Here is a 12767-nt window from a genome sequence, read left to right as displayed (position 1 = left end):
CGGAAGGACACGTCTGTCATGCTACCCCCCAATCAATCAGTGAGCTCCGGGGGACAGTCCCAAGGCGCCACCCGGGCCCCTCCACAGTCACTCCCACCCACTCGGGCCCGGCCATAATGAGAGGCCCATTCCTGCCTAATGACCCCGGGCTTTTCTCTGGCCTGGGAGAAGCGGAGGTGCCGAGGGAGGGGCAGGTGGGCTCCTCCGACTCTTTGGAACCTGAGAGCTTGTCAAGTCAAGCCCCCACCCGTTACAGACCCCAAGGTCCCAAGGCCAGGCCGTTAAGGGGCACCTCCGGCGGGCCGTTTTGATGAGTTCACTCCAGAAGAACGTGGGCTCTGAGCCGCTAGTATGAGTCTGGCACCCTCCTCCCGGGCCTCAGATCATCCTCAGCCCCAGATCCCACAGGGAGCTGAGACAGGTCGGGAAAGCTGTGGGCCCCCGACGGGCTGCTTTGAAAGATTCCCGCTTCCCTCGAACTCGCCTTCCCACGATGCTTCCCGCGGGGGCTGGCCCTACGCCTTTGGGGGGGCCCTATGCAGCGCGCGGTGGGGAGCAGCGAGGGGAAGGCAGTGATCTGTGTTGTGACAAGCACCCATTTTTCAATTGGTGCTGGTGAAAGATCAGATGCGCCAGGCTTTTCCGACGCCCTTTAGGAAAGGGAGGGGAATGGGGGGCGGGGGGAAGTGATGGAGGGAGCAGGGGAGGTAGTGGGGGATGGAGTCGGGGACCTCGAGGCTCCTTCTGGGCCTGATATTGGGGCTCTTCCTCTCCTACAGGCCCCCAGAACCTGCAGCGCTAATCGGACCTCGGAGACCAGGATGCGGGCGGGCAAATGGGTGTCGAAGCTAAAAAGAGGGACCTGTTTTCCCGGGCTGGGCTCTGGCGCGGGGACAGGGACCTTCCTGGATTTGGTTCCCCCTGCGAGATGTGAGTTTGCTAGCGGGGAGGTTTTGGCAGATTTCTTGCACGCATCCAACTCTGGTACCCCAGACGGCAGACAGGGCCCAGCGTTTGAAGCCACAGGCAAAATCTGTTTGGTCAAGCGGATTTTAATACTTTTAGATATTAGCTTATACTAATTTAATAATCTCTTGCTAACAGTTCAAATAGAGAAATTATTAGTTTTAGCTCAACGAAGGCGGTCTTTAGTTAGACTCTATTATAATTATAAGCGGTGTACTTTTTAAAAATGTTAATCTCAATATAGGCCTAATTAATGCTGCCTTGTTACTGACAAGTAGTTCATCAAATATCTGATTCAAAGATTTTTATAATGAGTATATTAATTAAACTATGAATAATCTAAAGGTGGTTATATTTAAACAATACCTCATTATAATGATTAAATACTGATTTTGAATATTATGTCTTAACAATTGTCACTTAGAAAACACAACCTTTCCTTATGTATGAGTCTGTAATGGCAAAATGCAATTTTGGGATTTTTTTCCCCCTTGTTCAAAAAATGTGAACCTCATTTTAAAACACTTCTGAAATAGGTTACACACAGCTTAATGATTATCAAAATGACTCTTTTCTGCAAAAAAAGACCCCAAAGTGCGCGTACAGCTGCAAACCCAAGAGGGTCAGCATCATTTCACTGTATTCTCTTCTTGATTACAAGCCGGGCCCATCAAACACAACATAATTACAGTAATTTCAGGTTTATTTATTCTAATGCAGTTTCCCCATCTCTCTGGTAATTATGAGCAATTTTTTCGCCCAGGGAATCTTTTTGCATTAACAAAAGAGATAACGCACTGAAAGCCAAATTTGCTGTGCATTGAGAAAAGGAAAAAAAAAAATCAAATAGGTGCGAGCTGCCATCTCTGCAATTCTCCGGTACCCGGAGCCGGCAAATTGCTTGCAGGTGTATGGAGCAAGCTTGTCAATGGCCGGGCCTCCAAATTAGCAAATGCACAGCCTCGAAGTAATGAAGACAGACTTAGCAAAATTGCCAAACAACAGATACCTCTTTAATATCTTCTCTCACACACTCACTCTAAAAGGAGCAGGGGTGGCGGTGGAGGGGCAGAAGCAACAATCCCCGGCCCCCTCCTCACTGGTCTTGGGTTTCATAAGCCTGAGACTGAGAGGTCCTGCAAGTGGTTGTCTAATTGCGGAAGAACCAAGCTCCTAAATCTAGGCAATATTTCTAAATACAAAATTGGAAACATGTTTATAGTTCACAGCTTTCCCTCATTGATTATTATGTTTTATTTTTATCTCTTTTTGAGATCTGCACCATGCTGGGTCAGATTTCTCTCCAGTCTTCTATATTCTGCACTAGTTTTAAGAGCCACAAAAAGTTTTAGAATTCCCCTCACCTATATGCACCGAAGTATGAATTTATTCTTAGAGTCATTTGATGTAGAAATTAACTAAATCTCTCCCCTTGAAGAAACTGTCAATTTCTCTCACCTAAGGAAAGGTAGGTCTGGGTGCTGGATATAAAACCTGAGATACTCGACCCCAAGAAAAAGTGGGAGGAAAGAAGCAATCCAGGCCCCTAGCTATATGTTTTGATCCTGCTACTCATGTCTTTCATTCTGTATCTTTAAAAAACCAATTTCAAAATTCTCTAGTTTTTGTCATCCCACCGCCTGGGTTAAACATCCCGAAATCAAAGGCTAAAGCGAACTTCTCTGCTTTTCATCCCTCATGACCATAGAAACCTCTACCAAATGCAGTACAGAGGGTAAGGGTCTCTCCCTCCCAGGACTCAAAGAAATCCTCCTTCCGTCCCAGCTCCACAACAAACCCCAATTCAGTGTAGCCTGGCAAACGGCTCTAAAGGGTGCCTTCCCCAGTCTCAAGAAACTGTCACCCCCACCCACTCCTTTCCTACCCCCGCCCTCATTCCCCAACCTTCAGGGATTAACACTTCCTGAAACATCAAGTGTTTTTATAAAAAGGAAAAAAAAATAATCCTGACATCGCTGACAAGAAGTTTTGATGGAAGAATTAGCTGGTGCATACATAATCACTCCCCCACCCTCCTACTCCCGGCGCGGGAGCCGCTGCGGCGGGCGCAGCGCAGCCTTCCAACCCTCTGAAAAATGAAACCGGTTTCCACCCTTACCTTCTTCAGTGTCAATTTCAGATAATCTGGACACAATCTTTGCTACATCAAATCAAAAGGGTCGAAGGCGGCTTTTGGCTGGGAGAATGACAGGAAAGAAAAGGCAAAAAAAGAAAAAGAAAAAAAGAAAAAAAGGAAAATAGGAAATACAAAACCAACCAAACCAGAGCAAAACAAAACCAGAAAACCAAAAAGAATCCCCCAGCCCCATTCTCCTATCCTGAGGTAAAGAGTGGAAAGAGGTCCCCAGGACCAGGCGCCTCCGAGCGCCGCAGGCTTTTTGCAGCGCTGCGCTTGCAGAATAGGACTGAAAATTTCGGCTATATAGCCTCTGTCTTTATAGCTGATGAAAAAAATTGCAGATTATTAGCATAAATGTTTACTCTTCATTACGCTGATGACATTGTGCACTCGAGATCTTGGTAATCTTTGGGAAAATTATGAGTAATTTTTAAAAATTTTAAAGCAGCAGCAGTTACCATGCAATTCAGGCTAATTCTGCGTAGGCTCCGAACGGATATAATTATCGAGGAGTCAAGATGTTATGCTAAAAACTATGCATTGATATTCCCATTTATTATGTACATACAACTTTGACAATGTTGATGCTTGAAATAGCAGGAAATTGTCTTGCGCAAAAATTACAGTCCATATTAGGACATCTGAAATTGCGAAGAATTATATAGTAATTGCAGGCTTTCAGATGGGAGAGCCAGAATGCTCAAACTAGTGCAAATGTGGATAAAATTACAGATCAGAGCAAAAATTAGGGAAAAAGGGGGTCTGGGATTTTTCAGGTTGGCTATAGGATTCCGGAAGTGTCTAATGCCACATGATTGCTGCAGCTTTAGGGGAGACATTCATGCCTCAAATAGCGCCTTGGCCAGGGTGGCTTTAATTGAATTTCTTGGTCTTTTTCTTTTAATAGGGGCAAATGAGAAAATTGGCCACCCAAGGCAAATTTTCACTGTTCTCCCCTGAACAAGTCGGGAAGAGAATCCCTTTGCTCGAGTGCCTGCTGGCCCCAGCTGGGATGTCCGAGAGGCCTGGGGCCCCGACCCTAAATGCGGCAACTGAACAAGAAAGTGCCTAAGCAGGATCCCCCCCACCCCCCACCACCTCTTCGTTTTCTTTCCATTTCTCCCCTCCTCCTTCCTTCGGCCCCTTTCCTGGATTCTCGCAAACCCCCTCCGAAGTGCTGCCGGGTAGGGCCCGGGATTCTGAGGGCCGAATCTAGGGGGCGGGGGTAGCTGGCCGAGGAGTTGGTGTGAGGCGGTCAACACCCCAAGACAGAGTGCCGCCCAGTGCCATCGGATACCAGCCTACTATTTTGGAAGCTTTGGGAAGCGGAGGATCTGAAGATCCTCGGGGCCCGCCCCGCGACCTCCTAGGCGTTTCTTTGATCTCCACCGCCGAGAGATAGCGCCCCCCAGAAACCCTCATTCCCTCTGGAGCGGCGCTTCTCTCGGGCACTGAGGCAGCCTGCGACTTTAAGAAGCCAAGGCCAGGGCCGCAGAGGGTTGGGGCGGGGCGGGGGCTGCCCCGGCGCGGGGGCTAGCCGCGGCTCCCGGCGGGAGCAGCAGCCCGGAGCGCGGCCACCGCTCGGAGCAGCCGGGACTCGGTCGGGCTCCAGGGCCAGAACTCGCCATTGTTCCGTGAGCGACGATTTCGCCTCTAGGGTATCTGAGTCTCCTGGACCACAAAAAGGAGGGCAGGAGCGGGGGTGGGGAGAGCCCGCCACGTTTGCTCCTGAGCGCCCACGTTGGGCCCCTGGGATCACCCGGCGCGCTCCAAGTCCAGTTCCTCCCCCTCCTTCGCATTTTCTCTTTCCCCGGAGTAACAATCCTCTGGCCCGCAGGCCGGGCCTGCCACAGGGAGCCTTTCTCCGCCTTCCCGGGCTCCGCGCCCAACCCTCACCCCCGGCCTGCGCCCTCCAGCTCCTAGCGCTGGCGGGACCGGACCCGGGCCGCAGTCAGTGGGACAGTACTCCCGAGGATTCCCGAAACGGGCCTCGGGAGAACCGTGCGAGCGCGGCGCCTCCCGCACACTGCTGAGACGCTGCGGTGTTTGCGGTCTGGCCTGGCCGGGCCGGGAGCACAGAGGGGAGTGGAGGCGGCCCGGGAAAGGTCTCTCTAGAGGCTCTGCCTGTGTTCTCACGTGGAGGTGGAGTGGCTTCTCCTCCAAGACCTGCCTGCCCTTTCTTTTCGTGAAACACAGCGTCTCCTCCGCCCCGCCCGGCTCCAGGCCCCAGGGCGGAATGTAACATCTTGTAATGTAACATCTTGTAATGTGGCAACCACTGCCAAACCCGTCCTGGCGAGGGGAACTCCCGGCAGGGGGGCCTCGGACGGTTGTGGGGGCCTCCGCATCCTACTGCGCGGTTGAGTTTGGGGGGTTGGGAGACTGGACAGCGGGTTAGGCTTGTGGGGGGGGGGGCAGATCCCAGATCGGGAGGGAGGCTTCCCTGGGGCGGTTTTGGGTATTACGACCCTGCGAGAGCCCGCCAATCTCCGGAGAGCCTGGTCAGACCAGGCCAGGGGCCCGCGTAATCAAGACTGCAGGATCGCGTCCCACCCACTGGCTTACGGGGACCCCCAAAATCAAATGCAAAGGGACCAGTATTTTAGGAGGAAGAGAGAATCTGTAGTTTCATTCTCAGGTCTCTGATCAGGTTTAAGGCACCGGTGGTCGCTGTTCCCTAGCCGGAAAAGACCCGGCTTGTGACTTTTGAGCAAGTGCGTGGGACAGGGACAGGGGAGGGGGTGTTTTGGGGAGTGTAGGAGTTGCTCCTGTGTTTTACTGTCAGTGAGGACGTCTTTGTTAGAAAGGTAAGGGGGCCGTCTGCTCCCCGACATCATTCTCCTTCTCGGGACCTTTTAACAGTGGGGGGAACAATTCGACCACTTCTGCACTCCTCTCCTTACCCCTCTTTTCCGCCTCCCCCACCTTCTACCAGAGAACTGTTTGTAAACAAAGCTCCGGTCTTCCAGCGTTCTCTCCGCCCCCTTCAAACCTGATACTTCCCCCAAACTCGCCCCACTGGTCTCGGAAATCCTTACACAGGACGGATATTCACAATTTTCACAACTAACCCCGAAAGAAGGCGGAGGGGAAGCCTCCTAAACGGTCCCACATTGCAGCTGCACTGATTAGGCCCGGGATCCATTCCTTTTCTTCCCTGCCAACCCCCCCCGCGCCCCCCAAGCCCGGGAGCGGCGGGGCGGGCGGCGGGAATTCGGGGCGGTGGGAAGGGTGTGTGTCTACACCGGGCAAGCAGCCGGGGCTGGGTGGCCCGAGGCGTAGCGCGCGCGGGGCAGGGGGAGGGGGCTTGGGGGAGGGGGAACTGCGAGGAGCAGGGGACTCAGGCGCGCCGGGAGTGCCTGCAACCGGGGTTGGAACTCCGTGCCAGTGCTCTGCCTGAGTTCCGGGCAAGCCCGCCTGGGGGTGGAGCGGAGAGAACCCGGCACCCCTCACTCTTCGGCTTCCCTACCCCTGCTGCCCAGCGCTTGTCATATCCTGTCTCTGGCCTGATATTTCACGCGAGCAAATGGAAGGGAATTACAATGAAGATTTATGTGTGTTCCGAGCGCGGCTGGTTTCCCAGCGTAGGGAGCCGAGTTCGCTGCTTCCCATTTCCATTTTTCATTCGCGCTTTGGGGAGCGCAGCCGGGCGCGGGGGGAGCGTGTCTGCTCGGCGGCGGGCTGATCACAGGGCTCCGCGTCTCCCGGCGGGCCGCGAGACTGTGAGAAGGGCTTGCCAGCGCGTCGCCCCCGGCGGGGCTGGAGCCAGCCCCCGCCTCCCCCAGCCAGGCTTTGTTTCTCCCCTCGCTCACCCCTCCTCCTCCCCGCCCCCTTACTTCTGGGACCCCGGCGCATCCTTGCTTTCCCTTCTCTTTGCCTTTCTCCTTGTCTGCGGAAACGCCCCCTTCCTCTGCCCCCTGCACCCTTCTGCTCTCTGCTTCAAGGGCTTCCCGGGGAAAGACGCGCCGTGGCCCGGCCCGACCCCGCCGCCGCCGGGTGCCAGGTTCGGTGACTCCGGCGAGTCTGTGGGGCCTCGGCCCACCCCGAAGCTGGGGCCGCCCGCCCTCCCGGCTCCCAGGCTCGCTCATGCCAAGGCCTGTTGCGTGATTCCAACTTGGGCTGACATTCCCTGCCCCGGGCGCTCCGGCGTAGGCCTCTTAATCATCTTGTCTGCTGCAGATCCTCGACACCAGCCAATTTACGGCCCCGTCTCTCCTCGCTGGTTTCAGGAGGGGGAGGAGAGTACGCGCAAAGGAGGGGAGGGCACAGTCAACCGCAGAAAGAAGGCTGGCACCAGCTACTGGCACTCAAAGAAAACCACGGAATTTGGAGCTGAGGGGGAGGGGTGGCAGGAATGGGGGTCTGCTAGGCAGCGACTTCTTAGGGAAGTCAGAATCCTGGAGTCAATGAGCTTCACCCCAGGCTTCCCTAGCCTGGGAAAACAATGCAGGAATGCAAACCGACACTTGACTGAGTATCCTCCCTGCTTCCCAACTCTGCGGACCATACTCTGTTAGATGCAGGCCTCAAAACAATCTGGCCAGAAAAGTGAGGATTCCTCTCAGTAATGCCTAGAAAGTCACCCTTTTCCCACGCCTGTGTTTTTTTTGTTTGTTTGTTTTGTTTTGGCAGAGATTAGTTGAGGACACACAACAAGCACGGCCTGAATAGCCATTCTAGAGGAAATCTGGCAAGCAAGGCTCTCTGGCTTGCCCCTAACCTGCTCTCCACCAGACGCTGGTGGATGATAGGGGGATGGCTAGGGTTCAGCCTCTCCTATAGGAAGGGGCCAGAGCTCTCCCAGCCCTAGAATGCTGCTCTTCCACACAAGGTAAAGTTGGAAATGCCTCTGGGTAACTCTGGGCCTCATAACTGCAGGTAGAAGTAAAGCCTCACTATTTGGGGGCATTGGGATAAAACTATATACTACTAAGCAAAAATTTATTGAGTGCTTACCATGTGTCACACACTGTGTTACATCCTTCCCTGGTTAAAGGTTCACAACTCCAAGGTAGCTGTTATTATTTATTCCCTCTTACAGATCTGAAAACTGCAGCACAGAAAGGTTAAGTGGGTAGCCTAAAGTCACACAGTTAGTGATTGAAGCCAAGAAGTTTCCAACTGTAGGCCCTAGCGCTTTCAAGGAAAAAGACTTTTAGTTCAGGACTGCATTACCCACCTTCCCCTGGGCTTTGAAGGGAATGTCAGAAATTAGGTCACTTCCAAAGCTGGGCACTAGCTGTGTGAGACCCAAGGTGGAAAGCAGAGCTGAATCATGTGTGGACATTTCCCCTCGGAGATCGTGAGGAGGAAGTGTCGATTCCACAGCAATTTGCATGGGTCTTCCTGCGAATGTGCATAAATTTGTTGTCAGTGTTCTGTGTATGAGCCTAAGTGTGATTCAGTATGTGATAGTATGGATGTGACTGTGAGAGTTGCAGTGTGTGATTGCATGTGTGCTAGCACAGCCCTGTGTGCCCGGGGTCTCCCTGCATTCCAGAGTCTCCGAGAGCCTGGGTGACTCACTGAATTCTCAGCTCAGCCAGCCCTAGAAGGGCTGCAGGGCAAACAGAGGGGAGGGTCCAAAGTAGGGGTCTGACCCCGGCTTCAGCAGGTTCCCCGCGGCGGCTCCAATGTACTGCCTGGCCAGCACGGCGGGCGCAGGGGTGGCTGAGACCGCCCAGGCGCGGGGCTGTGGCGCCGGCGCCGGAGAGGCCGGGCGGGCGGAGGCTGGAGCCACCCCGCGCTGAGTGACTCACCGCGCCGAGAGCTGGCGAACCTCGCGCCGGGACTCGCATGCGGGCAGAGCGTGAACACTTGCGGCGGCCCTGCGGTGAAAGGGCGGGTCCTCGCCTCGCCGCACCTCACCGCAACTCGCAGCCTCCATAGATGTAAATGTTACTCTTGGCTGATCTAGTTCCCCGCCTGGGCAGCGGCTGGAGCTTCCAGGTCGTGACACCAAGGAAAAAGCGCACACATCCAATGAAAACAATAATTTATTTAAATAATCTCTTCATATTGTAAAATCAACATTAAGAGCATGTTGTTTTCATAATAAATAACCCCAAAATACCTTTCATTTCAAGAACAAAGACTTTAGGATAAGATAAAACAAATCCAAATCAGTAGCTTAGTTAAACTGAGAAAACTTTTCAAAGGGGAAAATAAAACGGAGGAGTTGCTGAGGTCACCGCTAAACCGCAGTTTTCACAAGTGGGGGTTTACAAAAATGTCTGAAAAGATGAGTATTTTTATACAAATAAATCAGTGGGAAAATCTGCACAGACACCTTTATTTACAAACGCTATACCGAAGTCCAGGCTAATAATCCTGAATAGGTTTTAAAAAAGATAATTTAAACAATTTTTTTGCAGTGTCCACATATTAAAAAATCATTTTTTCCCAACATCAAAATGAGGTCATCCGCAAAGGCACCTAAACTTTTAAAAAAATAAAAATAAAAAAACTCCACTGGTGAAGGATGAGGAGAGAGCTAAGGGAGAGTTGTTGGGAGGAGAGCTAAGGCAGGGAGGGACAGGGGCGCCAAGGGCTGGAAACTGCAGGACAGAAATAAAGCGGCGGGCCGCCGGGGTCAAGGGGGCGTGGGGGGTGGGGAGGACGGACAAGCAGGACCCGGGAGGTCAATAACCCTAGAGGACGGGAGCTGAGCCTGGGGGCGGGCGAGGAGAAAGGAGCCTCAGAGAGCCCGGGCAGCCTCGCGGGCGGGGGGAGGCGTCCCTCGCCGGGACTCTGCTCGCGGCCCGCGGCGAAAAAGGCGCCGGACTGCCTCGCCGGGCGGGGACGGGAGGGGAGGCAAGTCTGAGGCGGAGCTCAGGTCTGAAAGGCGGCCGTGGCAGGGTTTCTCCCGCGGATGCCCGATTTCTCCGAGAGGAGCCCGTGGTGCGAGAAGACGCCCTCCAGTCCCTGGCCGCCCGGCGGCCCCGCGAGGGTAGCAGGGCCTTCGTAGGCCATCCCGGGCCGCCACCCCCGGGAGCGGCGGGTGGCATCGTCGGGCCAGCCGGAGGGACCCTCTGGCTCTGGGGACGAGCAGTGAGGATCACTGGTCTCCGCTCTCTCAGTCTCTGGAGCCGTCTCCGGGGGTTAGAAAATCGTCCCGGCGCTCACCGGGGCGCCCCCACCGCCGTGGTGGTGGTGGTGGTGGTGGTGCGGCTGCGGGGTCTGCGTCGGGTGCAGCAGCGGCGCCGCGGCCTGCAGGTGTGAGGCGGAGCCCGAGGCCTGGTGGTACCACGGGTAGTTGCCCAGGAAAGCGGAGGCCGCGCTGCTGGGACTGGAGCCGGAGCTGCCCGCGCCGCTGCCGCCGCTGCCCGGGCCGCCGCCGCCGCCCCCCATCCGCTGCGGCGCGCCGAAGTCCCAGGAGGCCGGCGCAGAGGTCGGCGGCGAAGCACAAGGCGGCGAGGCGCTGGCCCCCGGGTGCTGCTCCGAAGGGATCTCACCGCTCTTCCACATCTTCTTGAACTTAGATCGGCGGTTCTGGAACCAGATTTTGACCTTTGTGGAAAAGGGACCTGAGCGTTAGTGGAGGAACCTCGGCCTGGGGCAGGGGAGGGGAGGAAGCTTAGGAAGACGGCCAGTAAGAGGGGGTCACCGTGGGCAGGTACGCCGATCACGTGCGGCCTCGGAAGCTCTGTCGGTTCCTACTCCAACGGGAGGTATTCTCAAAAAACCCGAGAGCGCCGACGTGAGTGCGCACTGAGCTGATGATGACAGCGGAGGGAGTCAGGAGGGCCAATTGTTTTACCCGCTCAATCAGGAGTGCGCGGAAGGACACCCTGGTCCGGGATTTTTGACCACCCCGTCCTTTTCTTCTCTCACACGAGGTGGCACCCTGGGGGGTTTCAGCTTCGGGCGTAGAAGTTTAGGCCGCCCAAGGCGCGGGCCTCGAAATCCTTACTTTAAACTTACTGACATTTCTTTAAAAAATACTTTTAAAAACATAGTCCTAAACCCGCCTGCGTCCTGTCTATCCCAGGCCAGCGTCCTCCTTGTGCCTCCGAGGTCGCGAGCCCTCACCTGAGTCTGGGTGAGGCCCAGAGACGCCGCCAGCTCGGCTCGCTCGGGCAGTGCCAGGTATTGAGTCTTTTGGAAACGCCGCTGAAGAGCCGCCAGCTGGAAACTGGAGTAGATGGTTCGGGGTTTCCGGACTTTCTTTGGCTTCCCGTTTACTATCCGGATTTCAGGCTCGAGGTCCTCTTTCTCTGCAATAAAGTGGAATCGTGAGAACCGCGCAACCCGGGAGCCCGGGAGTTCCCGCCCGCCGGGAGAGCAGCGTGGAACTTGGCCTAAGCTGGGAGGCGGCTTCTTGGAGACGCTGCGCGGCGCTTAGGCACAACTTTGCAACGCTCACATCCCCGCCGCCGACGACCCCAGGAGCTAGCCCCTCCGGGGAGGGGCAAGACTGGCGCAAACCGGGGAGAAAGGAGCAGCAGGTGGTAGGGAGATGAAGTTACCGTGAGGCATGCACCTTGCGCCCATTCGGCCCCCGAGGCCACTTGGTCCCACCAGCAGGGTACCGAGGGACGTACCCGGTGACCCTCAGCCGATTGGAGGTTGAGGACGGTAAAGGGCGCGAGGCGAGCGGGGAGGAAGCAATGTGAAAGGCCAGGGCTCCAGATGGATCCCCGTCCCAAACATTTTTATCCCACCCATCCCAGTAACTAGACCGACTTGGCACCCTTGACGCGAACGTTGTGCATACCAGGTTCGTTGTTGGCCGGGGACGAACTGGTCCCGTAGGGCGCGTAGGAGGTGTAGGCGGCGGTGTAGCCCAGGTCATAGCCGCTCTTGGCTGAGTAAGGGACGTTGTTGAGGCCGCTGGCGTGGTACTGGTAGGAACCCATGTGCGCGTAGGGCGAGCCCCCACTGCCGCCGCTGCCGCCGCCCGCCGGGTGTTGCTGGTTGGTGTAGTAGCTGCTGTCGGTAGCTGTGGACACCGGGAGGGTGGGCGACTCCTGAGGCTTGTGGAGGCTGCTGCCGTTGCTGCCGCCGGGGCCAGCGCCGCCGCCGCTCGGGGGCTGCTGGTGCTGGTGGTACGTGCTGGAGGCCGTGATCTGGGTCGAGTGCATATCAGCCACCAGACTGTCAAAGACTCCAGTCATCCTGGCCCAGGACGGGAAAGAGCAGGGGTGGCGGGCGCGAGGGGGGTTGCGCCTCCTCTGTCTCTCCTGTCCCCTCCAGCAGCCAATGTAATTACAGTGGGGGAGGGGGAAGGAAAACAAGAAATGTAGCAACGGTCTAGGCGACTCCTCCTCCGGGGGAGGCGATCACCGTGCACTGCTTGGGACAGCTGCCGCCGGCCGCATCCTCTCTCCGCCTCTCGGGCCGCTCGGCTCCTTGCCCAGCGCGGGCTCGGGTGGGGGGCGGGCAGTGGAGGGGGCAGGGGTGGCGGGGCCTGGCCAGGGCTCCTGGAGGAGGTGGGAGCAGGTGAGCAGCCCCGAGCGGCTTTACGATTGTCTGTGGGGCGGGCTCCTGCAGGGTGGGCATTTAACACTCGTCACGTGAGCTCAGGCGACGTCACCTAGCAACGGCCAATCAGAAGCGCGGGGCCTCAAGGCTTTGGGCGCTCCGGAACGCCGGGCAGGGGGGCGGTGTCACAGGGCCCGAGCTGCGGCTGCTGCGGTCGTGGGTGCAGACAAGCTGCTGC

At 56.0% G+C, this 12767-nt stretch overlaps 1 protein-coding gene across 1 annotated transcript; it reads right to left on the bottom strand.

Annotated features, from left to right (window-relative positions):
* Positions 1–9154: 9154 nt before the first annotated feature.
* On the bottom strand, positions 9155–12563 carry DLX2 (distal-less homeobox 2). The gene is made up of 3 exons (XM_057745883.1): positions 11823–12563; positions 11138–11322; positions 9155–10615 (listed from the first exon to the last, which is right to left on the bottom strand). The coding sequence occupies exons 1-3, from the start codon at positions 12220–12222 to the stop codon at positions 10208–10210; spliced, it is 993 nt and encodes a 330-aa protein (XP_057601866.1). The 5' UTR covers positions 12223–12563; the 3' UTR covers positions 9155–10207.
* Positions 12564–12767: the final 204 nt, after the last annotated feature.

This window comes from Hippopotamus amphibius, chromosome 8 (genome assembly GCF_030028045.1).
Source record: "Hippopotamus amphibius kiboko isolate mHipAmp2 chromosome 8, mHipAmp2.hap2, whole genome shotgun sequence".
Taxonomy (NCBI): domain Eukaryota; kingdom Metazoa; phylum Chordata; class Mammalia; order Artiodactyla; family Hippopotamidae; genus Hippopotamus; species Hippopotamus amphibius.
Note: the sequence above shows the minus strand (reverse complement) of the source record. Positions and strands in the feature narration are given on the sequence as shown.